General features: G+C 34.1%; 2 protein-coding genes across 3 annotated transcripts in view; one reads left to right on the top strand and one right to left on the bottom strand.

The window, feature by feature from the left end:
- LOC130902223 (collagen alpha-1(XI) chain-like) overlaps positions 1-25604 on the top strand; it is a 44844-nt gene extending 19240 nt beyond the window's left edge. Inside the window, exons 6-26 of one of the 2 annotated variants that reach the window (XM_057814173.1) lie at positions 285-459; positions 2073-2359; positions 2631-2819; positions 2909-2983; positions 4239-4349; positions 4525-4785; positions 4959-5156; positions 12377-12844; positions 12940-13039; positions 13154-13305; positions 13377-13628; positions 13908-14231; positions 14294-14501; positions 15836-16005; positions 16487-16756; positions 16821-16982; positions 18635-18850; positions 20298-20545; positions 20598-20797; positions 23523-23707; positions 25077-25604. In XM_057814173.1, coding sequence (XP_057670156.1) covers positions 285-459; positions 2073-2359; positions 2631-2819; positions 2909-2983; positions 4239-4349; positions 4525-4785; positions 4959-5156; positions 12377-12844; positions 12940-13039; positions 13154-13305; positions 13377-13628; positions 13908-14231; positions 14294-14501; positions 15836-16005; positions 16487-16756; positions 16821-16982; positions 18635-18850; positions 20298-20545; positions 20598-20797; positions 23523-23707; positions 25077-25439 — 4614 coding nt within the window. In that variant the 3' untranslated portion in view covers positions 25440-25604. Of the gene's footprint in view, positions 1-284; positions 460-2072; positions 2360-2630; positions 2820-2908; positions 2984-4217; positions 4350-4524; positions 4786-4958; positions 5157-12376; positions 12845-12939; positions 13040-13153; positions 13306-13376; positions 13629-13907; positions 14232-14293; positions 14502-15835; positions 16006-16486; positions 16757-16820; positions 16983-18634; positions 18851-20297; positions 20546-20597; positions 20798-23522; positions 23708-25076 lie in introns of both variants that reach the window. The other variant, XM_057814171.1, reaches the window with a different exon arrangement.
- LOC130902226 (heparanase-like) lies at positions 8720-11085 on the bottom strand. Its single transcript, XM_057814176.1, has one exon. It carries the CDS (start codon positions 10826-10828, stop codon positions 9281-9283), a length of 1548 nt encoding a protein of 515 aa, XP_057670159.1. The 5' UTR covers positions 10829-11085; the 3' UTR covers positions 8720-9280.
- Positions 25605-25865: the final 261 nt, after the last annotated feature.

Here is a 25865-nt window from a genome sequence, read left to right as displayed (position 1 = left end):
GGGTTAGGTTTGAATAATGTTTATCAAACCAAGCTTTGGCTTAAACAATATTTTTTACCAAACGTCAATGCTTTATCAACATATAAAATTCCTTATCATCCATTTTTCCAAACTAACTAACAAACTAAACACTTATTGATATAGATTGCATCTATGTTCAAAGATAACTTATTTCAGAAAAACAGTGCACAAAAGTTTGGATAATAATTTTTATTAAAATTTCTCTCTATCTATGTCAACAACATCTTACACTCAATTTTATTACAATATCACTTTGTTATTAGGGAGACATTCAAATGATCAAAATTATTCCAAGACCAGATGATGCTTACGAAATGTGCAAATCTTATGCACCTGACTGTGTATTTTCCGTAACTAATTTTGGCGCAAAGGTTTCCATTAGCTTTAACAGAACAAACAGCGCAAATGTCGGATATGAACTATCAAGAGAAACAGAAGGTAAGAATAATAATAGTTTTCATCAAAATAAACGTAAACAAAACGTTTATATAAATGATGGGCATTCTTAACCTCCGTATACGGTTCAATCTTCACCCAACTGAGTGAACTGTTTTTATTTTGCGTATTTGAACAGCATCTTAAAACCATTTGTAAGTTGATCCCATAACTTGACTTTCCACAAATCTTAGTTACTCATAATTTCTATTGAATCCACTTATATATCACTGACTTTGAAACCACTTGGCAAATATACTAGTATTTCAAAAATAAATTTAATGGCAGAATAAAAAAAATTGATAAAGGGAATGGTCGTTTTAGCGCAACAGTAGCTTTTAATTTTAGGTGATAATGATACAACACAGGTGCACAAGCGACTCGTTATTATATATATTATTATATGTTGTCATACACATGGTTCTTTCTCAGTCGAGATAGTCATACTATACTGTTTTCTTGTGAGATTAAAGATATGCAATAGTCTTTGAACCTGCAGTGCTTCTGGGTGGACTGAGTAACATAGTGGCACTGTTACCGGTCCTAAGCCCGGAGAAAAGAGAAGGGTTGAGGGGCCAGATTAACAGCATACCCCCCACAAAACTGATAACTAGCTCAAAGTACCGATAGAAGGCATCAGATGATTCTATATAATTTTAGAAAAAATGAGAGTTCGCAAGAAGACAGGTACCTAACAATTTCAATTTCAGAAGTTACTTAGGTATTGAAAGATAAAATACAATATAAAATCCAATGATTTTAATTATAGTTTTTTGTATGGATATGTCATTCTAAAATTAAAAATACTTGTACATTCATTCTTATACATGTTAGTTAAATTAGTAGTGTAGTCATATGTTTGTTTATAATTTAAATTTTTTATAGTAACTTGAATGTAGATACTATTTGATTTTATAAATCTTCGACTTAAATATAATTAAAAAACATTTTTTGAATTATATATTATCTTTTCATGTTGCAATGTTGAAGGAAGGTTTCGCAATATACATATTAGAATATTGAATCTGCCACCTTTCCCTCTAAAGTGGACACTTACTCTGATGCTAAAACTTGTAGGGTGTTATCGTCATTATGTATAATTTTTGAGACGATTATCTTTGTAAACGCCGTCTCAGAGCTTTCCACACAGTTGGTTGCGGTATACCAAGTTCTCGGTTGTTTTGGTAGACAACAAAGCTTACTTCGACCACTGGCATGGTCGTCAGATACACGCGACGGACAAGCTCTTTTTCTTTTGAACATATTTTCAGTCTGTTGAAATTGCTTAATGGATTTTCTATTTGGTGATGAAATGCACTACAATTTTACCAATCAATTTTTGATGACTCAAACGAGCAGAAAGCATTATGCTCCACAGTAAGTTATTCTCGGATTTTGAAACTAATAAAAGGCATAATACCGTGAGGAGAGAAATTTTTAATTGAGTGGTGTTTCTCTGTTTATAGCTACAAATATTGTTAATTTTGTACTATACGTATTTTAAAAAATACGTCTATAACTCATGATAATCCAGTATTTTGCAGCAGTTTGGACAATCATTTATTGTCTGTTCAATTAAAAATGAACTTTAATTAATTTAAGCATATATGTTTCAGATTCCTCAGGTGTTCATCTAGTATCAAGTGAAAGAGAACAAAAAAATATATTTGGAAGCATGGATAATTCTTTGTTAGAAGGAGGAGGTAGCCTACAATTGAATCGGGAAAATAGATTTAATTCGATAGGAGTCAGTCACATGGTTTCATCATCTGAGATCGAAACTGCTACTCTGGCAAATATTGATGTTCCAGAATATACTGATACAACTGAAAACAATGAGAGCTATAATACTACAGATGAAAGTTTTATTGTAGAATTAAGTACAATTTCACCAAATTTCGAGGTAAGTGTGTTAAAATGGAGACTCCACTCTGTTTAGAATAATCCAATATTGGATGTTAAAAGCAAATCATTTTTCTACTAGCATCATACTAATATCACAATTACCCTGTCTGACACGCATTTCTATAAACAATGTATCGTTTTCAGAAACCGTGGGTAAACTGAGAATGTACACATAGGTTTACCATCCCAATAGAGGATAAAAAAATGTTTCTAATGTATTACTACCCATTTGTTATTATATTGTATATTAATTTTAAATCACTTATAAGTTTCCAGATAGTGTTACTTCTCCGATAATTCCCAACTCATACGGTATCAGAGGACCTCCTGGCATCAGAGGTTATCCCGGACCTCCAGGACCTCAGGGGCCTCCGGGACCTAAAGGAGAGCCTGGTAGAGATGGAATTTATGGTACACCAGGAATACCCGGACCACCCGGACATGTTTTTATGATTCCGGTAAAGCTTACACATAATCAGTAATTCAAACAAAAATGTTGCTATACCATAAGCTACAAGTATGTACATAACCTTCTTGTTCATTCTAGTTAAACGCACAAGGAAATGAAAAAGGACCAGATACCCAAACAGAAACTTTTAGACAACTACTTTCACAACACATGGTAATTATAATATTTGATCAATACTATAACGAGGAATAATAATTTCGGTTCTTCCTAGTAGCACTCATTCAATAAAGTACAATCTACATAATATTTCATTCTAGAAAGTAACGTCATTCGTTCACTAATTCGAAAATGTAGATTCCAGACGACCATGACTGTTTTGTTTTTTACTTTCGAAGAAGAAAAGCTACAGTGCAAGCTCTATGTAGCATTCGTGGTGATAAGTGTTCAAGTTAACGCGAGTATCTGAAATGGTTGATTCAATTTTGTTTTGGAAACCCCGATTTTCGAAATGAATCCCGTCCTATTCGATTAATCGTTAGAAAAGACGATACATTTAAAAAAATCATTTCCTACAGGACTAAAGTCAAATATAGAAAAATTTTGATTCATTTATGTAAAAATGAATATCTAAATAGGCTCGCTGGGCAGGTTCACTAACAGTGAAACAACTATTGAATCGAGTTTCTTTACTAAAACGAAACGGATTGGAACCATTTTTGAAACTTTTGATTTTAGGCGATTGTAAGTGAATTACTTATAAATTACTAACTATAACGAACGAATAGATCGCTTTACAAACAGTTGCAAGGCCCGTATAGAGGCAAAGGAGGATGATATGGGTAATAAAAGGGTGATGTTTATAATGAGCTGCTCAAACTGGGAACCATTAATTGTGTCCACAACTGTGTAGTTCTGACCTTGTCACGTAGACCTATATTTACGTAATTTCTCTGTTTCTTCTATTGTTTATAACTTTAATATCCCGGCAGGAGACTCTTCCTCAGGAAGTGTTATTCGGGAGCTGGAGTATATAAATAACTGGTACTCAGATAGAGTAAACATTTAATATTAAATTGGACGCCACCAGCTTTTTAACGAACGTTAAAATGAATAAAAAAGGTGGAAAAACTGGAAACACGTTGAGAATTAAATTAATAATAAAATCTAAACAAACTAAAACTATCCCCGGACATAATTATCCGAATCAATATTTATTGCTAAGAATAATAAAAAAAGTTTCAACTCACATTGACTAATCTTTAATTATTATGTTATTAGAGTTTTTCCAACCAAATAAGCCTTAGTTGTATTTTGATAAAATTTCATTTGTAATCTCCATAAATGGCAATCATAAACAAACATCTTTCGTATTATTTGATAAAAATAAAAAAATTTAAATCTCATTATCATTATTTTTTCAATTTAAATTTTCAATTGATAAATACAGCTGTTTGAATCAATGTTAAAGATGTCGATGAGGGGCATTGAAGGCCCTATGGGACTCACAGGTGTTCCAGGTCCTCAAGGTCCGCCCGGTCCACAAGGTGCTAAAGGAGAGCCAGGGGATAGTGGAGAGCCGGTAAGTTCCTTATATATTCCTATTACTAATTACATTAAATTCACATAGTTCAGTGAGAAACATATAAATAGTGAACGATGCATTGAGGACATTTTATTTTTTAAGATATGATTGTTAAAAACTCCATGATTAAGGCTTTTGATCTATAGCATTAAGAAATACGAAAATTTTTTAGGGTTTGCCAGGTATAAGAGGCATCCCTGGTCTCCCTGGTCGAGAAGGAAGAAGAGGTCGTGCCGGTGGTGAAGGAGAAAGGGGTATACCTGGACCTATGGGAGCAAAAGGTGAACAAGGTCAGATTGGATTGCCAGGACTACCTGGGGACAAGGGTGAAAGGGGATTCACGGGAAATCCAGGCGAAAAGGGTCATGCGGGCCATGATGGACCACAAGGAGAAGAAGGGCCCGCTGGATCTCCGGGATTACCTGGTGAAATGGTAAATATAATTTCAGTTATATTGATTTAAATCGACGAAATGAAAATCGTAATTTTCAGTTTGGTTGTTATTCACATTAAAATACTACAATGTTTTCATTTTACGTTAATAATATTGTGTGGTCATTTTAACAAATTAGCAAAACTCAAAATAAACTTTTTTTCATTTTGTAGGGTCCCAGAGGTTTCACTGGACCTAGAGGTATACCCGGTTTACCAGGAGTCGCGGGAATTCCTGGAATAGAGGGACCACCAGGAAGTAAAGGTCATCCTGGTCCAATCGGACAACCTGGCCAACCGGGACAACCAGGACCAATTGGTGCTATTGGTGCTCCTGGACCACCTGGCCTACTAGGACCACCAGGTTTAACGGTAAGTTGTACACTATGAAAATAGAGATATTCTTAGAAAATTGTATTAATCTATAGTATATATTGAAACTTTTTAATAAAACCTTTCGCGAGAGCTTACTTACAAGTTTAGAACTGAAATAATTCACAAAGCTGTTTCTAATTAATCTAGAAAGTGATCTCCATTCATTATTTTAAACTTTGTTTAGCTACTGAGTTAAAATTTTTGGAACCGTTGGTGATATACATACTGAACACACTGTTTACACTACCACTACACCAACACTCACAATTACACTGTCTGATGCGTGTTTCGATAACCAAGTTAATTGTGTTCAGTATGTTCAGCTAAGAGCTGTTTTTACTTTCATCTATTATCGTAGGATTTAGAGATCTTCAACGTTATCTAATTTATCCCAATATACTTTTGATTCTAAATCTTCTCAGCTATTTAGGAATGCCACAAACTAAAAGTGCTGATGCACACACACACCCTTACTAGAGTGAGCATCAGGATTCGATCTGATAACGGGCACAGAGCTACAAAAATTGCCATTGATAGTCAACAGAACTACAACAAAAATATTCAACGCAATAATTATAACAGGATACTTCCCTAATTATTGAAAAATTGCCAAAAAATCATGATTCAAAATCAGGTAAATCCGCAAAAGTCTCGTCGTACCATCCTATTAACTAACTACCAGAGCTCTCTAAAGTTTTTGAGAAAATGTTCATAAAGAAACTACATGAAATTATCCATTTAAATAACCTAATTCAAGATTATCATTTCGGATTCAGAAACAAACACGTACACAGGGTAGTAAATCAAATAAACAGAGATCTAGAGGGGAAAAGATATTCTTAGACAAATTTCAAGCATTTGATAAAGTCTGGCATTTGGGGCAATAAAAAAAATCAGCAATATGAAAAGTACTGAAGTCTTACTTAAAGATTGAACACTTTTTATTTGAACACCAAGATGCATCCACAAAAATACAACCAATTCAAGCAGGCGTCCCTCAAGGAAGTGTGTTAGGATCTACACTTGTTATGCTCATGATATAATCATATAATCATTACCTACACGTACATTCCACAAAAGTATCTGCCAACCGACAACAGAACTGGTCATAAAAGAAAATGGGCTAAAAATATGGAGAACGAAAAAAAATGAGTAAATCATTTCATACAGGTATAACTTGAGAATTAGAACAGAAAATCGTTCTTTTGTAAAATTCAACAATAAACATATTGAATCACGCAGATACAGTTAAATATCTTTGCATACATCTAGATTAAATTGGGAACAACATATATTTGTAAAGAGAGAACAACGTGATCTACAATTACATAAATTATGCTGTATGTTTGGCAGAAGGTCCCAGTTTTCTATATGCAACAAATTGTTATTATACAAAATAATGCTCAAGTTCATCTAGGCATACGGTATCCAGTTATGGGGTACTACAGGAAACTCAAATTTAGCCATTTTGGAAAGATTTCAAAGTAAAGTGCTTCAAATGAGAGTGAACGCCTACTGGTGTGTTACAAACGACGTAATAAAAATATAGTGACGTGTCAAAGTGCATCCTAACAAACTAATAGTAGAGTTCTGAGTTGAGAATCTTGAAGCACTATAGACAAATAGACCTTCGAAGCAGGTGTAAATAGTAACCAGAAACATTAATTAACATGTGCTGAAAACTTAGTTTTAGTCTTTATCAACCGAAGCGTATGTTCATTGGAACATTCCCTTTCATATTTCTTTAACCTTTAACTACATGCGCTGGTGTGAAAACTACACCATTTACAATAAACAGAATGTAAATGACCTTGGGATCCCTTCCCCCACGCTTCGTGCTCATATAACCTATAATTGAAGTGTCCTTAACTCGTTCCGCCAGTCTTGTTCTTGCATTGGACGGATAGGTTGATCAGTGATAAAAACACTGTTGTGTGACATCAAACGGTGAACGAAATACACCACGCGTGTAGTTATGTAAGTTTATTTTGATAACCTAATATATTATTCTGCTTGCATAAAATAAATTTTACGTTTATTATTATTTCTAGATATATTAAAATACAGTAAATTTTAGGAATCAGATATACGTGAAAAGCCTAAATCGTCTTACCTAAGATGAGATTCGAGCTATAGTTCAGGTTATATAATAATATGACAAACCTGATGATGAAGATGAAGTTGCAAGATAAAATACCTTTGACGATGAGCTTATATAAGAAAGTGATCATGACAGAGAATCAGAACAAGAACTAAGTGTAGGCGAAGAAATATAGGAAAAAAGTGAATATTTCTGGACAAAGATAAAACAGCAACGTGGAATAAAAATCCACTTACTGATAATTATAGCATAATCAGTAAAAAAACAATTGCAAAAATCTTTCCTGGCCTTAAAAGTTGTGCAAAATATATTACTGATGAAAAAAGTGCTTTTGAAATGTTTTTTACGAATGATATTATTCAAAATGTTGTCGAATGCACAAATATGGAATCGAAAAGTTGAGAGTAAATTATACGATCCAGAGCGAGATAATACAACAGCAAATGAAGTGTTCTAGATGGTACAGGATGAGAAATCTTTACAAGTTGCATGAACTGCAATCGATTTGTATTTTTATTGTCTGTCATTGGATTCGATGATAAAAATACCAGGCTTGCTGCAATCGGATTCACACTTGATCGTTTCGTAGAAAACTTTAAAGGACTATGCAGTTTTATTCAGTATATACCGAATAAACTGGTGAAGTATGACCTAAAAATGTTTGTATTATGTGAACCTAAAACTTTTTATGTAAATAATTATTAGTAGCAATATTTATTGTGGTCAACAACCAGAAGGTCCATATAGGAAATCATACACACCAGATAATATAACAGATTGTTTGCTGCAACCACGCAAAGGAAAGAATAGAAATTTGACATGCGACAATTGGTATACAAGCTACCATTTAAACTTGATTCTTTTAAAAGATAAAACAATTGTTGGAACAATGAGAAAAAATAAATATTTTTGGGTTCTAAAAAGACGTCGCTATTGTGTCATACGTGCCAAAAAAATGGAGCAGTTATACTCCTTTCCACTATGCATGATGATTCTGCAATCTAAATCTATCTCGAAACAAATAATCCGGTAATTTTTATGGAATACAATTCCATAAGGGGTGGTTACAGTGGATAAAAAGTGTAGTACGTATTCTGTGTCAAGGAGAACAAGAAGATAGACGATAGACAAATTTTATAAAATGCGAGGCCCAAAAATTTAGAAGACTTTTCCAAAAGAATTATCTATATCACTCATGAAGCCACATCTTGAAGAAAGAGCAGAGATATTCGATATTCGGCTTGAAGATGAACCACCAGCAAAAATACGGAAAGTGTTTTTCCTGCGGAATGCATAAAAATAGGGCAAGACTGATTAAGTGTCATGTATATGAAAGATCGGTGTGCAAAGAACAGGCAAATACAGTAATTACTGGTCCAGAATGCAACAATAAAGGAAACATCACAGATGAAATTTAGTGTGTAAATGTAATAAGGTATAATTTGTGTAAAAATGCATATTTTGTAGTTTTTTTATTATTTATTCAAAGATTTTTCATTAGTTTTTATAAAAAGTTTTGATGAATAAAACTTAGAGTATACATATTTGTTCTTATTTAACTCATTTTCATTTATTGTTTTGGTGGTGTACAAAATCAACCATGCATGTACTTGTGTTAAAATATTAAGCACATGTAGTTAAAGGTTAAACAGTCATACCAAATCCTTGTCCTTCTCAAGGACAGATTATATAATAGATGAGGTTTAAAAAAAATAAGTATATAGAAAAAATATTGACACTCCAGAAGTGATTTACAAGACTCGCAGGATACTCATAAAATATAACTTTCAGAACTTGTTATGTACATTGTCAATTTTTTTTTAATAAATCATTTTAATTTTAAGTCTCTTTTGAAGAAAATTAGTGTTTTCAAAACTAATGTCTATCAAAAGACACCTAAAATCAAAACAATGTATAAGAAAAACATTTGAAAATATCTAAAAAGTAAAAAGTTGAAGATTTATTTTTATAATTATATAAAAATATTTGAAATTGGAATTTGTAATTATAAAAACTCAACTTAACATGCTTTTATATTTATTTCTGGTGTGACCCAAAATACAAGTGAATAAGGAGGTATTATAATATATGGGGTGATGCTTTCTCTTTTTGGTAAAATTTTTGGTAATTCATAACCAGGCAGCATTCTCAAAATTTTACCATTTAAATAAACTTCTTTTGAAAATAAATTTGTTGATTGTAATTGAAAAGCATAAATGTATTTCAAAGGAGTACTATTATTTACCAATAATCCTTCTATTCTAACCTTTGCTGGTATTTTATCCACATTACTTCCAAAAATAACTATAGATTTTATTTTTTCATTTTTTAAGCAATGCACATACAGTCTTACTTTATCATTTGAAATGCTATAGTAAGGTACAACATTACCACCAACCAACTTTTTATATATCAAACTAATCCACCAATCAGGATTAGGATCATACTTTTCATCTAGAAGAGCATAGTGTCCTTTAAAAATAGATTGTCTCATCACAACTTCTATACCCATTTTTGCGGCCAAACCTAATTTATCTAGCCATATAAAGGTTCCAATAAATGTATCTGATAAATTGGGTGCTCCAGATCCATAGGCAGATGATGTTTCTCCCAACCATATAGATCTGTTACTCTTTATAGTAATTTCTCGAACTTTATTTATCTGATATTTCAATAAATCAAAAATATCTGGATCCAAAAAATCTTTTGGTTGTGCTGTTTTTCCGTTCAAATAATATTGGTGCCAGGTTATTTTATTTATACTACTTCCGATATTTTTTACAAATTCTTCCAAATATATTTCACTTTCTTTGTGATTATCTTGAGGTCTTGTAACGTCAGGTCCCACTAATAAAGATTCTTTGTACTCATGCTTATTCAAAATCGATCTGAGAGTTTTGAAATCTTCAGCCAATTGTGAGGCATTTACTTCTTGATTGAACTTATGTTTGAACGAATTTGGTTCATTGCCCAATTCCCAATTTACTATCAACTTATTCTCATTTGAAAATTGGATCATAAGTTCAGCATTTCTATAGTCCCACGAACCATTCTGAAATCTCTGCAATGCATTTAGTCCGAAGAATAAATCAGTACAAGTTTGTTTTGAGAAGTTTGTTAGCTTCAACCAATTATGTGCACTTAAGGTAATGTTTGGTGGGTTCTCACAATCAACTACTTCTTCTGAATGTACATTTTCAATCATTTCACTTGTTTTATTGTTCAAAGAAAATGTCATCTTGTCTCCTCCACTACCACCAACACGAAAAAAGGCCGGAGATAAGTGTTTCACCATTTTGATTAATTTTTCATTAGTCATATCAAAATGTTTAAAATTTTCTGCAATTACGGCATCATCTAGAGCTATACTTAAAAAATTGGAGCTAGTTTTAAATTCTGCAGCCTTAGAATTGTATATGAATATAGTTTGTACTTGATCTTCTGTATTGAATGTAAGCAATGAATAAAACACTCCATATATAAATGTTAAAATCACTACAATTAATGAACAAAACTGTATCACCTCTGATCTTTTCCATGAAATATTAATGTGTTTGTAGTTGCACATATTTATTATCTATATATTTTTATACTCCAATGTTTATTGTCTTTTTTGTGGCATCGTTTCAAATTAGGTTAGACAAGCGAGTCAAATAATTAGACATTTAACAATAATAGTAAGAATTACACATAAAATAGCAGCACTTGTTAAACTTCTGTTATTAATTAAACTAAACAAATAAATAATAAATTAACCATGTTAACAGATGCATAGAATCTTCTAATCCCAATATAACAACTGATTATTAAGACTACCACAGAACATATCCTAAGGGGTATGGGTACAGTGTTGCCACAATTTAAAAGCTGAATGTAAAAATTGAACTAAAAAATGTAACAACTTCAAACAAATTTAATAAAATTATAGAAAGATGTATAAACATAAGTTTAAATTAAATTTTTTTCTAAAAATGTATATAGACTGTGTCAATTATTATTTTAAGGATGAAAAATTTATATAAAGTTTACCGATAAAATTAGCAATGCAGTACAAAAATCTCACGATCTAAATATAAATCAATTTCGGCAGGGAAAATGTATTAGAAAAAAGGAAAAATGTACTATCGTATAAAATACACTAAAATGTACTAAAATTGTACAATTGTACTAGCTCTGGCCACACTGTATGGGTATGTTATGTAGAGACTACTATACGTTCCATGTAAGCGATATCGGAGTATATGCAGTATATAGGCAATACTCAATACGTACGATATTAAAAGGTGCAGCAACTGTTTAAACTATTTAATTTTATGTAATTCATTATAATTTATAGAAATCATCTAATTACATTCAATTGTAACTATATGTTAAACGAGAATAAATATCAGAATACACAGTCAAAACAAACTGAAGCATAATGTATGAATGATAGGCAATGATACTCAAATGTACAGAACTATTCTCTGATTTTTTAATAGAAATCGTTCTAGTACTGAATAATAGAATATCAATCATTATTGTTATTAATGAAACAAGCGAAAACTATAGTGAGCTCTAGGGCTTTTCGATGATGATCTGGATGTTCATAAAATAATCCGGTGGAGTGGAGAAATATGAGAAAAACTATTTTGTGTTACCTATCACATAAAGGTGAAGGGGTGAATTGTATTTTGGGGCAGATTCCTCATAAAACAGGAAATAGTTTCTTGCATTTGCTTATGAATTCAGAAACACCCTGTATATAAAAATTAAATATATTTTGTACAAAAAAACCTATATACTATCCCATGGGAGAATAATAAAAGAAAAATAAAGTCTAACCGCTCTTTAAAAGAAAAAAACTAGTTCCTGGTTATATACTATGATGAATATTTATCCCTTTCATTGGAGAACTTGGAGTTTATTGATCTCAATGTCGATATCAGTACCTCTGAGTTCTCGCAGTTGACAAAAGAAATGCATAACATAATTTTATATGGATTTAGAAATTATCTTTAAAATTGACATATTTCTTATTATTCATGTCAGTGATTTTTCCAATTTAGATATTTGTTAGCTACTGTTGGTTTTTCTCGTTTTATCTCGATTATCAATTATATCTTTCTTTTTTAAGGGGCCTCCCGGTAAACCCGGCGTTCCAGGTCTGCCAGGTGCCGAAGGGTTGCCTGGAATTGATGGAAATCCCGGACAACCTGGTACTAAAGGCGATCAAGGAGCTCCAGGCCCACAAGGCACTATAGGATTTCCTGGTGGACGTGGAGTAAAAGGAGATGAAGGTAAAAGAGGTGTTCAAGGTGAAAAGGGGGAGCCAGGAGAGAAAGGAGCAGAAGGAGAAAAGGGGGAAACTGGAGCCAAGGGAGATGTAGGGGTGCAAGGGCCCCCTGGTATACCTGGACTGGAAGGACCTGAAGGTCCAAAAGGTTTTGAAGGTCCTCGAGGGGAAACTGGAAATGTGGGGCACCCTGGAGAAAAAGGGAAAGAAGGTGCTCAAGGGCTAATTGGATATCCTGGTGCAACAGGTGAGAAAGGTGATAAAGGAGAGACTGGACGCACTGGACCTGATGGGGAAAAGGGCGATAGAGTTAGTATTCAGCTTTATTTATTAAAGGATTTACTAAAATATACTGTGGAAATTCTGCTATTTCGTGTTATTAACATTTCTTATATATTGAATAGGGTCATACTGGACCACAAGGAGAACGTGGTGATATGGGACCTAGAGGATTCAGAGGGGGAAGAGGAAGGCAAGGCTCGGATGGTCCCCAAGGTCCAAAAGGTATTTTGATTTAATTTAGATATAAAATGTCTATGTTCTTATTCCGCTTTTGAAGTTTCCCATTCATCTGCTCTGTATAGTTATGAGTATATTTCTGTCATTCTTTTTTGTAAGGTGACACTGGACAACCGGGGGCTTCTGGACCACAAGGAGAAATCGGTCCACCAGGTCCAGAAGGTAGCAGAGGCTTTACTGGGCTTCCTGGAAAAGTAGGACCACCTGGAAAGGATGGATTACCAGGTATGCCAGGAGAAAGAGGTACACCGGTAAGTCAAAAATATTTACAATAATTCATTCATGTTTTTTGATATCCTTTTTATTTCTTTGATAAATTCAGGGTGAGCCGGGAAAACCCGGACCTCCAGGAGCTGCTGGTGTAATAGGTCCACAAGGACCCGCAGGAGAACCAGGACCGATTGGTGAACCAGGATCATCAGGTGCACCCGGTGTACCAGGTGAATCAGGACTACCTGGAGAAGCAGGTAAAGAAGGATTACCAGGGCCACCGGGACCTCCAGGTCAATCTGGCCCAACTGGTCCAGTAGGTTTACCCGGACTTCCAGGAGAAAAGGGAGCTAGTGGACTACCAGTGAGTTCATTGTTATTTACATTTTTATGAGAATCCCAGAATCTCATTTATTAAAACTAACTACTAACTAACGAGTACCGACAGAGTGATGATGAATATTTTGAATTCCAAAATAAAAACTATTTATGACAATATCAGGCAAGAAACCCCAATATTGCTTCTCCTTGTCCAAATTCTTGAACATTTTTTCAAGGCAATTTCATTCCGACAATGTTTTGTTGCATCTCATATTTCTGGCATCTTTTATTGTATAGATATGTATATTTAGTAACGTCATAGGGCCCCGCTGGAGGAAAAGGTGATATGGGTCCTGTTGGGCCACCGGGACCTCCAGGTGATAAAGGTCAACAGGGCGAGGTGGGAAAAGATGGACCACCGGGACCAGAAGGTAGAAAAGGACCTCCAGGTTCCCCGGGATCTGGCGGAGCGAAGGGTGAGAGAGGCGATCGTGGTGCTCCAGGAATAGCTGGAAGAGATGGAATTCAAGGATTGAGAGGTCTTCCCGGAGCACCTGGACCAATTGGTCCTCCAGGAGAAGATGGCGATAAAGGTGACGTTGGTCCGCCAGGGGAGAAAGGATTTAAAGGAAGCAAAGGAGAAGGAGTAAGAATTAGATTTTCCTTCAAGAAACAAAAAAGTAAAAAAATAATTTTATATTTTTTTAGGGTCCTGTTGGAACGCCCGGTCTTCAAGGGCTTCGCGGTGAACCAGGTCCAGTTGGTCCTCCTGGAGAAAAAGGACCTCCGGGGGCTATGGGTAGACATGGAACTAAAGGCGAAGAAGGACCCAAAGGTTTAACAGGTCCAGCAGGACCTGCAGGGCCACAAGGTTTACCAGGACCACCAGGAGTTAAAGGAGAAATTGGAGATTCTGGTAAGTTCAAACGAGTGTATTTGACAAATTTGAAAAGTGTGTGTTACTATTAGTTTATCAACAAACAAACTCAAGTAACTATGATATTCAATGAAGTTTCAAAATATTCATATTGCTGATGCCTTTTTTATATTGTTTTGGTTTTTCTATTTTGTCTATTTAAGTGGATCTTTGTATAACAACCATCTAATATTTCTGACAAATTAGTATGTTGGTCCTAGAGTGAATTTTTTGATGACTTCTAGATATTTCTGTCCACTGTATTTTGCTATCATTAGACAATAATAACAACTTTCCTTTAGCAAATCTGATTTAATTCAAATTGAATTCATGGTATCATCTCACCTGTTTTCATTTCGATCTGGTGGATCAAAAAGAATGGCAAAGTGAGACATGCATTCATTTAATTCTGTAAAGCAAAGGTTGATAATTAATTGGTGAGGGGTGATATAGATATTTCAATTCATCTGATTTGAAAAAAATCAAATAGGACGTAGAACTAAACAAACTACAATTAAATGTGTCAAATTATTAGAGATTTTATGCAAAATGTCTGATGTATAGCAGTTGCAAAGCTTCATCATTAACATTTAGGTTGAGTCTTGCTGCATGCAATGTTGACAAAACAACTTAAGATTGTGATTAACAGACTTGACATAACAAGATATTTGATTGCAATATGTTTGTGTAAAGTCAAATCTACTTCAACATTAAATTTTCAGTTTCCAATGATGTTTGGTGATGATATTTGAATGAGATTTCCATTTCTACATTTCTACCATGTTTTCAACTTTTAGTAAGCTGAAACTTACAGAAGTAAGTTTCAGCTTAGCTACGATTAGATTGTACGTTGTTGTGGAGTAGTTTTACCTTTACAGCTCAGCCCTTCACCACCTTTATCTACAATATATTTTGTACAAGACTCTACATCTGATTATTCTGCTTGTAAAATGTTAATACTACTTCTTCAAGGCACTTAAGTCTCTTAGTGAAATGTACAGGACATTGACAGAGTAGATACTCTGCTGTTTCCATGGGTTGCTCCCAAAATTTGCAGTTGTCGTCCTCTCTGCAATGATTATCGTCTTAAGGTGGTATTTGTAGGGGCATTGACCTGTCAGAAGGTCAACAACCAGTTTGATGTCGTTTTTGATCATCACGAGAAGTTCCTTCGACTTCTTAGCTGGTATGGTTATGAACTTTTTGGATTTTTTGTAGATCTGGAGTATGTCTCCACTGAGACTCCATCCGATTCTTAAATATTAAATATGATGATAATTATATCAATTATTTTCTGAAATTCAATTATTACAATTGTTTAAAACTTGCTTTAGGTCAAAAGGGTCCTCCGGGTCCAGCTGGTTCTCCAGGAGAACCAGGAACAAGAGGACCTAAAGGCGCTGAAGGAATGACTGGACCTGTAGGTCCTGAGGGATCTCAAGGCTTAAAGGGAGATTCTGGGCAACCAGGCCCTCCGGGACCTCCTGGAAATGAAGGAAAAAATGTAAGTTTTGTTATTTCACACAGTTATTATATATTTCCATTACATTTTATAACAAAATTCGAATTTTTATACTGAGGTAGGTACTCAGAAAAGAGAAAATGAATGTTTATCAAGGTGAAATTTCATGTTGACACGCGACGGTGGATTTTAGCGTGAAATGAGGAAAGGTGGTAAAATTTTTTTTATTGTTGTAAGCAGTAGCTTAAAAGTTTCATACAAATTCATTCAATCACTGAATACCACTTGCTTTGTGTTGATTGCAAATTAACAAGAAAAATCTGGTTTGTTATTTACAAATGAATTGTTTTTATTTTATACATTAAAATACGTCCAATATTCCTTTGGTTGTACTAGATTATTATCCTGGAGCTGTCAGACTAAAGATTCCAAACTAAAATTATCAACAATTGTTTTTGTAAGTTATTTATTTTTGACACTATTTATTTTTTTAATAAAATTAAACTCCGATTTAATTTTTTAGGGTGATTTAGGACCGATCGGACCAAAAGGAGATGAAGGAAAACAGGGTATTCAAGGTGCACCAGGTCCAAGAGGTCTCCCAGGCCCGGAAGGACCTAAAGGATCTCCAGGTGCAACTGGCTTTCCAGGGCCACCAGGTGAACCGGGATTGCCGGGATTAAAAGGAGAAGCAGGTCTTAACGGAGATAATGGAAAGCCCGGAGAGGTAGGACCTCAAGGAGAACAAGGCTTACCAGGAAAAATTGGACCAGTAGGCCCTGTTGGTAGACCGGTATGTAAATAAGTCAATCGGGTATAAATGATACTTAAAATGTGTAATATAATGTTTGTATTAGGGACCTGAAGGTCCAGCGGGTCAGCAAGGAAACACTGGGTTGCCAGGAGAGAAAGGTGACATGGGTGTTATAGGAGCTCCGGGACTTCAAGGGCAACCCGGACCTCAAGGAGTTCCGGGTCCTCCGGGAGTTCCTGGTATTGTTGGAGCACCTGGAGCTGCGGTCAGTATCATGAAAATAATATTTTGGACTTGAAATTTTATAATTTTATATTCTATACCTTAATTTCATTCTATACCCAAATTAAGACCAACATAGTTGACATAATTAATCATTTTGGAAGCTCAATTCAGATTTTTTTCCAAGTTTTCTAGAAGAGTCAAATATTGAAGATTTGCTGAAACTTTAAATAGTGGTCTTATTAAATGACATACTGAATTGTGAAAAAATGCTGTTATCATTGTTATCGATGGCTCCTTCTCAAACTTTACTGGAAAGCGTCCACTTAACTGTGTTAAAATCTGATGTTCATAACTATTTATCTTCTGGAACCCTGCTTAATTTTGTTCTCTGTTCTGTCCATTCAAAATTAGTAACAGCCTTTTAGAAGTAGATATAATTATAATTCAGTAAACTCTCGGTTATCCGAGTCTCTGTTAACCGAGCCTCGGTTAAAATAACAAACATAAATAAAGATCTTAATAGCGAGGTCGAGCCGTCATGTCGTGGGAAGGCGAAGATGACACATTCTAGACTCAATTGGCTCTGAACTCGCGCTGAACTCTGTTGATGTTAGACGTACTCGCGCTAATTGTGGTTGTGTTGGTGTGTTATTTTTGCCATTTTTATTCATATTATTGTTCCTACTGTATGAGTGAGAAACAGAAGAGAGTTCTAGTTTGTTTTGAAATAAAATTTAATGCTATTAAACGATTGGACAATAGTGAATCGATAAAAAAGGTGGCCGCTGATTTAGGGGTTGGGGAAGTGACAGTTGGCGATTGGAGACCAAAACGTGAAGAAATCGAGAAAGATGTGTCATACTGAATTGCGTCGGCCTAGGATGAGGTAAAAACATAGACGGACCATGCATAAAAGCACTAGAACACGAGGACGTGAGTGAACTAGTCGAACTAGCCAATGAGTTACCCGTTGAAGATCAAATGAAAAGCAAAGACATTCATTATTGGTGCAATTAAGATGTTTAGATGAAGATTACCGACGAGGAAATCATCGATATGGTAACCGATGCTAAGGAAGTTAAGATGACAATATATCATACACCGGCGCGCTGAAGGCGATCGACGCTGCTCTTGCTTTCTTAGAGCAACAAGAAGAGTGTACGCCACACGAAATCCAACATTGTATCGTCCAAGCGAGGGAAGAGGTTATCTCAGAAGACGATCAAAGAATTTTCTAAGAAATAATCTTTGTTTTTAATTTTTTCATACCATTCATCAAGGTAGTTTCCTTCCAGAGTATCAATATAAGGGTTTTCTAATTTTTCTATTCCATTTTCATGTAACCATTTTTCTTTGGCAACAAAATATTCCGTGTATATACCAAAATTTAGACCATAACCTTTCAGCTGATTTTTTGCTTGATTCGGTCTGCTGTCGCCAGGTTCAATTCACTCAGATAACTGCTTTTGTGATTCAGATCATACGGATTCAATACTAATATATATGTATTAGCCTGTGTATTATAATGTATTAGCCTGTGAACTTTTCAGTCTACCTAATATAATCACCTCTGCTAAACTATTTTCACTTTAGTTGAAAAATATATTTTAAAAATTTAAAAATCCCTATGCAATAAGCTTGTTATGTCCTTTAAATCTTGTGCAGGGTCTAATTATTTCTAATATTTTACAGGGTGATAATGGCCCCGTGGGTTCTCCTGGTTTACCTGGACCTCAAGGTAAGATAGGAGAATCAGGACCAAAGGGTAATAAAGGCGATCGAGGCCGAAGAGGTCCTAAAGGACACAGAGGTGACCTGGGACCAACTGGGAAAAAAGGAGAAGAAGGAGAAAGAGGTGAACGTGGAGAGAAAGGTCCCAGAGGACCTGAAGGTATAAAAGGAAACATGGTAAGCATTTTAAAGTAATATAAACAGCATTCAATTATTTAACTTAATAAGAATGAAAATCTAGAAATACCGAAGAAGTTACTTGAATATATCAAGTACTGAAATTGAAACTGCCATTTACCTCAACATAGTGGTGGTATACTGCCAAAGTTTTGAAATTATCTAATCTTTGATAACTCTTTGAATGGTATATAATCGGAAATCTAAATTTTATCTAAGAGATGTCATCAAAAAATGCAATGAATATGCTAGTATAGCCGCTTTTTAGTGATATCAAATCTACAGTTTCTATAATGGAAGTTTAATTATAAAATGGAAAATAATAGACAGTTACCATTAGTGTAAAGGAAAATTTTCGGAAAATATTTTCATAAAAAAACTTTTGATGAGCACTATTTTCTTCTATTGTTTTAGAGGATTAATTTTATTTGAGGTGTAACAGATGGAAAATGTGGACCGAAATTGCTTATTGCTTCATGAAAAAGTTATGTATATCTTTAAAACAACATTAACAATGAACAATCTGTCAGCTTCTGAGTCAGAAGCAGCAAAAGAATAAGTTTAACTCTCTTCAGATTCTTATTTTGTATCTAACTCGTCCAAAAATCCTACATTTTAATATTAGGGGCACCGGAACCAGTTATGGGAACGAAACATTATCTTACCGACTCCTCCTTTTGTTAAACGGTTCTTTATCTTATTGTGAATCTGGTTTTAGATTTTAAAGGATCTCCCAGAACTCACAGTAGTTGTTAATATGCCAAGTGCAGCTTTGTAATCCGTCTATGTGTTAGGATGGCTTGCAACCATACTATTGGGGACACAAAGGCCCCAGTTACCCAAATTTTTTACCCTATATACCATCTTTTGCTAGGTAACTTGTTATCTCGCTTGAAACTGAAATACCAATATTCCTAGCTATTTTATGGATAAATGCCATCTCTCTTCCGCGGTTAAATGAATGCCTTGATTTAAAGGATCCAACAGTGCAGCAGCCAAATAGAATGGTCCCAAAGCCATGGACTTTCGTCCTTCAATTTTCTGTACAATTCTGTATATATACGCCTAAAGAATTGAAATTCTTCACTTGTCCAAAGTGAAGAAGTCTCCTACTTGTAACTGTTTCACTGTATCATTATGATTAGCCTCCGACTCAGTACTCCTCCTTGTCTCAATCTTTCTTTAGACATGAAATCTTTTGATTGTTCATTATTTTCCCTCAACTGGTTACTTTTTGCTTAAGAATAAAATAAATGGTTTTTCTGTATTTGGGATTTCACTGTTTTGTAAAATAACCTTACATGATACGAAAAAACTAAAAGCAGATATGAAATCAGCGCTATCTAATAGCTATAAAACAGTTAAAATTTTCAAATTAACTTTCTACTAAGTGTTAAAGAAATGCTAGCTTCTGTTGGGATACATTATGCATTCATTCCTATTTCAGGGACCTGTTGGTCTTGCTGGCCCTAAAGGTATTGACGGTCCTCCAGGTCCTCCCGGTATAGAAGGTCCTCCTGGTCCAAAAGGAACTGACGGTCAAGCTGGCATTAAGGGTGAAGTAGGTCCACCAGGACCGATCGGACCTCCAGGTCCACCTGCTGAAATGCCCTTGTTACCTCCTGAATTATTATTTCAAATGAATAATGTCGACAAAGGTGTTGTTAGAGAAAGAAGAAGTGTGGAAGAAATGATGTAAGTGTATAGATAACTCAAAATTTTCGTTGGCTCAGTTGAAATTGTTTAGTGAGGAATATGAAGACGAACTCGGATCTAAAATTGACGAGATGTCGAAAGAGGATATAAACATCAAGTTTTTAGAAATGTATAGTACAATATATAATATGAGAATCGAACTGGAGAGTTTTAGAAAACCAAATGGAACAAAAGAAAATCCGGCGATGACTTGTAGAGATCTTCATTACGGACATCCGCATCTGAAAAATGGTAAGGTATTAATGCTGTTGTCGCGTTTTTTTTTCACTACTCTTATTTTATGGAATAAGAGAATGTCGATTGAAAAAAAGGTTAGTATATAGTGTGACTGATACCAGTCTATTTTTTTTTCAAAGAGTATACACTAGGTTCGAATACTTTCTCTTCTGATAGAGTATTCCAGAGATACAACACAACATCATTGACGGCTCGTGGTGAAAAATTTTGGCTGATCTTGAATGTTTCCAAAAAAAATTAACTTGTAGAAGTTTTGTCGGGTTTTATGCCGAATTGTTGTAAGGGTTGCCACACAAATGTTTACTTTTATTGTCTTTAAGAAGAGAAATGTGTGAGATTTTTCAAGAAATGAAATATTGGCTTAAAAAATTCTTTGAACCTTCCAGAATTCACTGGTATGATTAGTTTTGGTTAATAAGTTTAAAACGAGGAGATCCTGAGGTGTAGTGGCATTCGAAACCAGGGGATAACTTACAACAACAAAACCAAAAATCCTTGCCTACGCAGATGATGTGGTACTTATAGGTAAATCCAAAAAGATACTCTACTCTTTGGAAATACATATAAATGAATAAAGGACCAAATATATGAAGATGGGAAGGAATTTGAATGAGCACAACCAATTAAAAGTGACGACAGAGAAAAAGTATGGATTTGATAAAGTCCGGGAGTTCGAAAACCTGAGTGTGTCAGTGAAAAATGATGGAGATGAAACTTAGAGAAATTGACAAAAGACTGGCGAATGAGAACAAAATGTTTGGAGACCTAGGAAAAGTATTAATATCGAAAAATATTTTAAGAGCCGGCCGCCAGGTTACGCATCTACAAGACAGTTAAATAACCAACGATGTCGTATAGCAGTGAGTGTTGCACCACCAAAAAAACATAAGAAAACAAAATAAACATATAGAAGAGAAAGTTATTAAAAAGGATTTTCGGAGGAGTGCAGGATCAAAACGATGAAAAGATCGAACGTAGAGATCAAAGCTGACTTGGATATGTGGTCAGAGTTATTCAACAGATGAGATATATGGACGAAGATTGTTGTGTGAAAAGATTCTTATTAAGGGGAAAATGAGCGAAAAGGTAAAGAGGTCCTCCATGTGAAAAATAGATAGAAGCATGTAGAGAAGATCTAGGAACAATAGGAATGGAGAACTAGCGTGAAGTAGCTACGAATAAAAATAAAAGCCAACAGAAATACAAAATAGTTGATTATAATTGCAATTTCTAATCAGCTGGTTTCCTTTTATCCTTTTTAATAATTTGCTGCTACCTACATTATGTGGGTTTTTAGTTGGAAGAGCTACTTCTGCCATGGTATGTAGATATCAAATAAAAGTCTTCCATGACGAGTTTTATTCTTGACTTGCATGTTCGATAACGTTTTTTAATCTTGCGATGATATTAATTAAATCTATTTTTTCATCAGAAGAAAAAATTGATGATCTTACGCTTTCGCAAGAAACTCTTAAAATAGAAAAAAGGTACGAAAAACATTCGTGTATCCCAGAATAATACTGCAAGAGTGTAAATTGTGGATTATTCAACTTGTCGATTTTACTAATTTATTTATCAAGATATCAGAAAAAGGCATTAAAAATATTATTTTTCTATTATGCAAATTATGTAATTATCTTTTTTTCAGTTCTTAATTTTTTTGAGATGGCTTCAGCACTTATGCGCTAGACGTCCCTGCACGACATAAGTTGTAAAAAAGTTTTTTCTCTATAACTTTGGATTTTTTTATTATTCAATTTAAAATTATCGCTTGAATTCTTATTAGACGATGTAGGATATTCTTGTAGGCGCGGTTTCAGCTTCTCAGTTTGGGAGAGGAGAGGTCACGAATTGACATTAAAAAAAGTAAAACTGTGATCAGGGCTTTCTATAGGTAAATTTTCTTATTCACATATTATCCACAAATGGGTTAAATAAGAACAAGGGAACAATCGTATGGTATCATCTTTGCGTGCCTTATGCCGTCCTATTTTAATCTATAATGACCTTTCGGCCTTATGATGCCATGTGCAACTGCTTAGTTGTTTTCGTTCTATTTCAGCACTTCTCTGAAACTTTACAGAAGCTTTGATGCTCCCCTAAAATTTTTCCTGAAAGTAAGACAGTTTGGGGAAATCATGACCCCGTGACTTCCTCTTGAAACTGCGCCTTTGTTCTTGTTATAATTATAATAGATTGTGACACCTTTGAAAATTTCTGTAGGGTTTCCACTTTTGTGCTATGTTTTGCTTAGTAAGCTGAAATGTTTGAGATGAGATTTTTATAATTTTTCTCTAGCATTTCTCTAACAGGTCCATACCCTTTACAAAGATAGCACTTCATATTTTTGAACTATTTTCAAGTTTATATCGTTAGATATATATGATGCTATATCAGCGTACCGATCTTTTGAGATACGGGGCTCCCATTTTATGTTTGATGTTACAGTAATACCAAGATCATTTTGATCCTCAATATGTTTAAGATGAGTATCACTCAATAGAAAAGAAAATTCTTTGTTAATAGTTTCAATACTTGAGATAGTACACTTTTCCTCATCCACTCTGTTTGGTTTGCGAACGTTAGTGAACGTGATCCAGACTACTTTTACAGAATTTAAATCTTTCTCATTTATTTCCTTTGGAACTAAATTTTTCACGTCCATTTAAGTGTAGAATATCTATCATATTTGTTTTGATATAGTTTATTTTCTATGTAGGCTGGTACTGGATAGACCCCAATTTGGGAATGAAAGATGATACAGTTTATGTTTTTTGTAATATGACAGCAGAAGGAGAAACATGCGTGTATCCAGACGTTCACAGTTCGAGTATACCAAATATTCAATGGCAAAAAGAGGGTAATAAAGTGAATCGGTACTCAAATTTGCGAGGGGGTTTTAAGGTAAGATATGAAAAATAATAGTTTATTTTTCAAATTTCTGCAAAGTTTCATGTGAGAAATTTCTAGTGATCATAATTGATAAAAATTTTTATAAAAACTATGTAATGTGTATTTTCATACACATATTCCAGGTTTATAGCAAAGTAATGAGACTGCCGATCAGGTAACGTAGTGTCTAGAGCCCGCGTTAAACCAGTTTAATCATCTCTTCCTTCTTCTCTTGGTTTATCTCTAACTAACGTAACTAACAAAAAAAAGTTTGGATTTAAGTTTTCTAATAAACGTTTTTTTTTGCCATTTTCAATATTCATCTTTCTATGAATAATCAACTCTGGTGTTATTAGACTTGAAATCAATTTAGCATTCTGAATACAATAATCAGTCTTTATCCTTTTATTGTGGGCCTTGATAGACCTCAATCGAAAAGGACATACCAACAAGTACCCATACATGAATACAAGTTTCATCCATATATATATATATATATATATATATATATATATATATATATATATATATATATATATATATATATATATATATATATATATATATCTAATTGGCCTTTCTTAATTTCAGTGAGTCTTCTTCTTCTACTTCTTGGAGATCTGTCGATCTGTTAATTCTGAAGCTGCCTCTTCATCTTTTCCTGAGAGGTGGATTGCCAACTATCTTTCCACCTTTTAGGTGGTCTCCCGGGAGGCCTTGAGCCGGGCGGGTGGTTTTCTAGGACTATTCTCGGAAGTCTGTTCTCGTCCATCCGTCTTACATGGTTGTACCACTGCCTCTTACGCTGTCTTCCCCATCTCACAATGTCTTGTATCCCGCATTGCTCTTTGACATCTGTATTTCTTCCTCTGTCTCTTCTTGTTTTCCCTTGTTTTCAGTAAGTAATAATGGATAATAAGACATTCTTAAAAACTGAATATTGTATTTTCCATTTGAAGTTTTTTGTTGTTCTCAAATAAGAGCCAATTGATTTAATTACTTCTTAAAGAGAAACTGTTCCTCCTGTGTGATACCAGACAAATGATTTAGAAATATGAAATTTTTTAGCACAGGTTGAGCACTTCTTGTTAGTTGATTTTTATTAGCTTCAACCATGTAAGAGCTTTTATTATATTTTAATATTACAAAAAAATATACAATTGAAAACAATATAGATTTCTCATGAATTAAATAAAACCTGGAACCGTTGGGGATACCTAGCATACTGTTTATACTCCCAATACACAACACACACAATTATAATGAAGTTGATAACTTGGTTATCGAAACGCGTGTCAGACAGTGTAATTACGAGTATGGGTGTAGTGGTGATGTAAACTTTGTATTTAGTACTCAATTTATTATTTTGTTTTCGTTTCAGATCACTTACGAAACTGTGGGTACTGTACAAATGTCCTTCTTAAGGCTTCTTTCGAAGGAAGCTTACCAAAACTTCACCTTTACTTGTATAAATAGTGTCGCATGGTTTAATTCAAAGACCGAAAATTATGACATGTCCATTAAACTACTTGGAGATGATAAATACGAATTCTCTCATGATTCTGCTCAAAAACCAAAAATCTTAGTTGATAACTGCCAATTCAGAAGCGACAAAGGTGAAACCATCTTTGAAGTGAGGACTCAAAAATTATCACATCTTCCACTCATCGATTTCTATCCGAAAGACTATGGCTTAACCAACCAAGCTTTTGGATTTTCTGTAGGCCCCGTGTGTTTCAAATAAATTTCGGTAGCATTTATAAATTTACTAGTTGTGATAGCACCTATTTATTGTTTTATGTTAATATTGTTAATAAATGTGTACATATTTTACTATTAATTTTAAATTTTCTAAGTGTATGTCAGTTACACGGTGTACAAATAAATAAAATCCTGTTTGGTTGGTATAGTTAACTTTTTTTAATTATCAATTATTATGTACCTGTTTCTTCTTTTTCACTTATGATAACTGCTGTATCCAAAAAATTAAATTGATAACATGAGCAAATGTTTTTCTCATATGATATAAATTGAAATTAGTCAAATTGAAACTAATGGAATCACTAAAAACCAATAAGGTAACATTAGTTTAAATGTTCATTAGAACAAATTAACAGCTTTGAATACGTAAGGGTAAAAATGGTTTCCCAAGGAAAGGAGTAAATAGAAA

The sequence above is a fragment of the Diorhabda carinulata genome, chromosome X (assembly GCF_026250575.1).
Source record: "Diorhabda carinulata isolate Delta chromosome X, icDioCari1.1, whole genome shotgun sequence".
Taxonomy (NCBI): Eukaryota; Metazoa; Arthropoda; class Insecta; order Coleoptera; family Chrysomelidae; genus Diorhabda; species Diorhabda carinulata.
This window is presented reverse-complemented; position numbering and strand designations above follow the sequence as displayed.

Excerpts from the sequence above, each read along its gene's own strand:
- LOC130902226 (XM_057814176.1), bottom strand. The coding sequence starts at position 10,828 with ATGTGCAACTACAAACACATTAATATTTCATGGAAAAGATCAGAGGTG.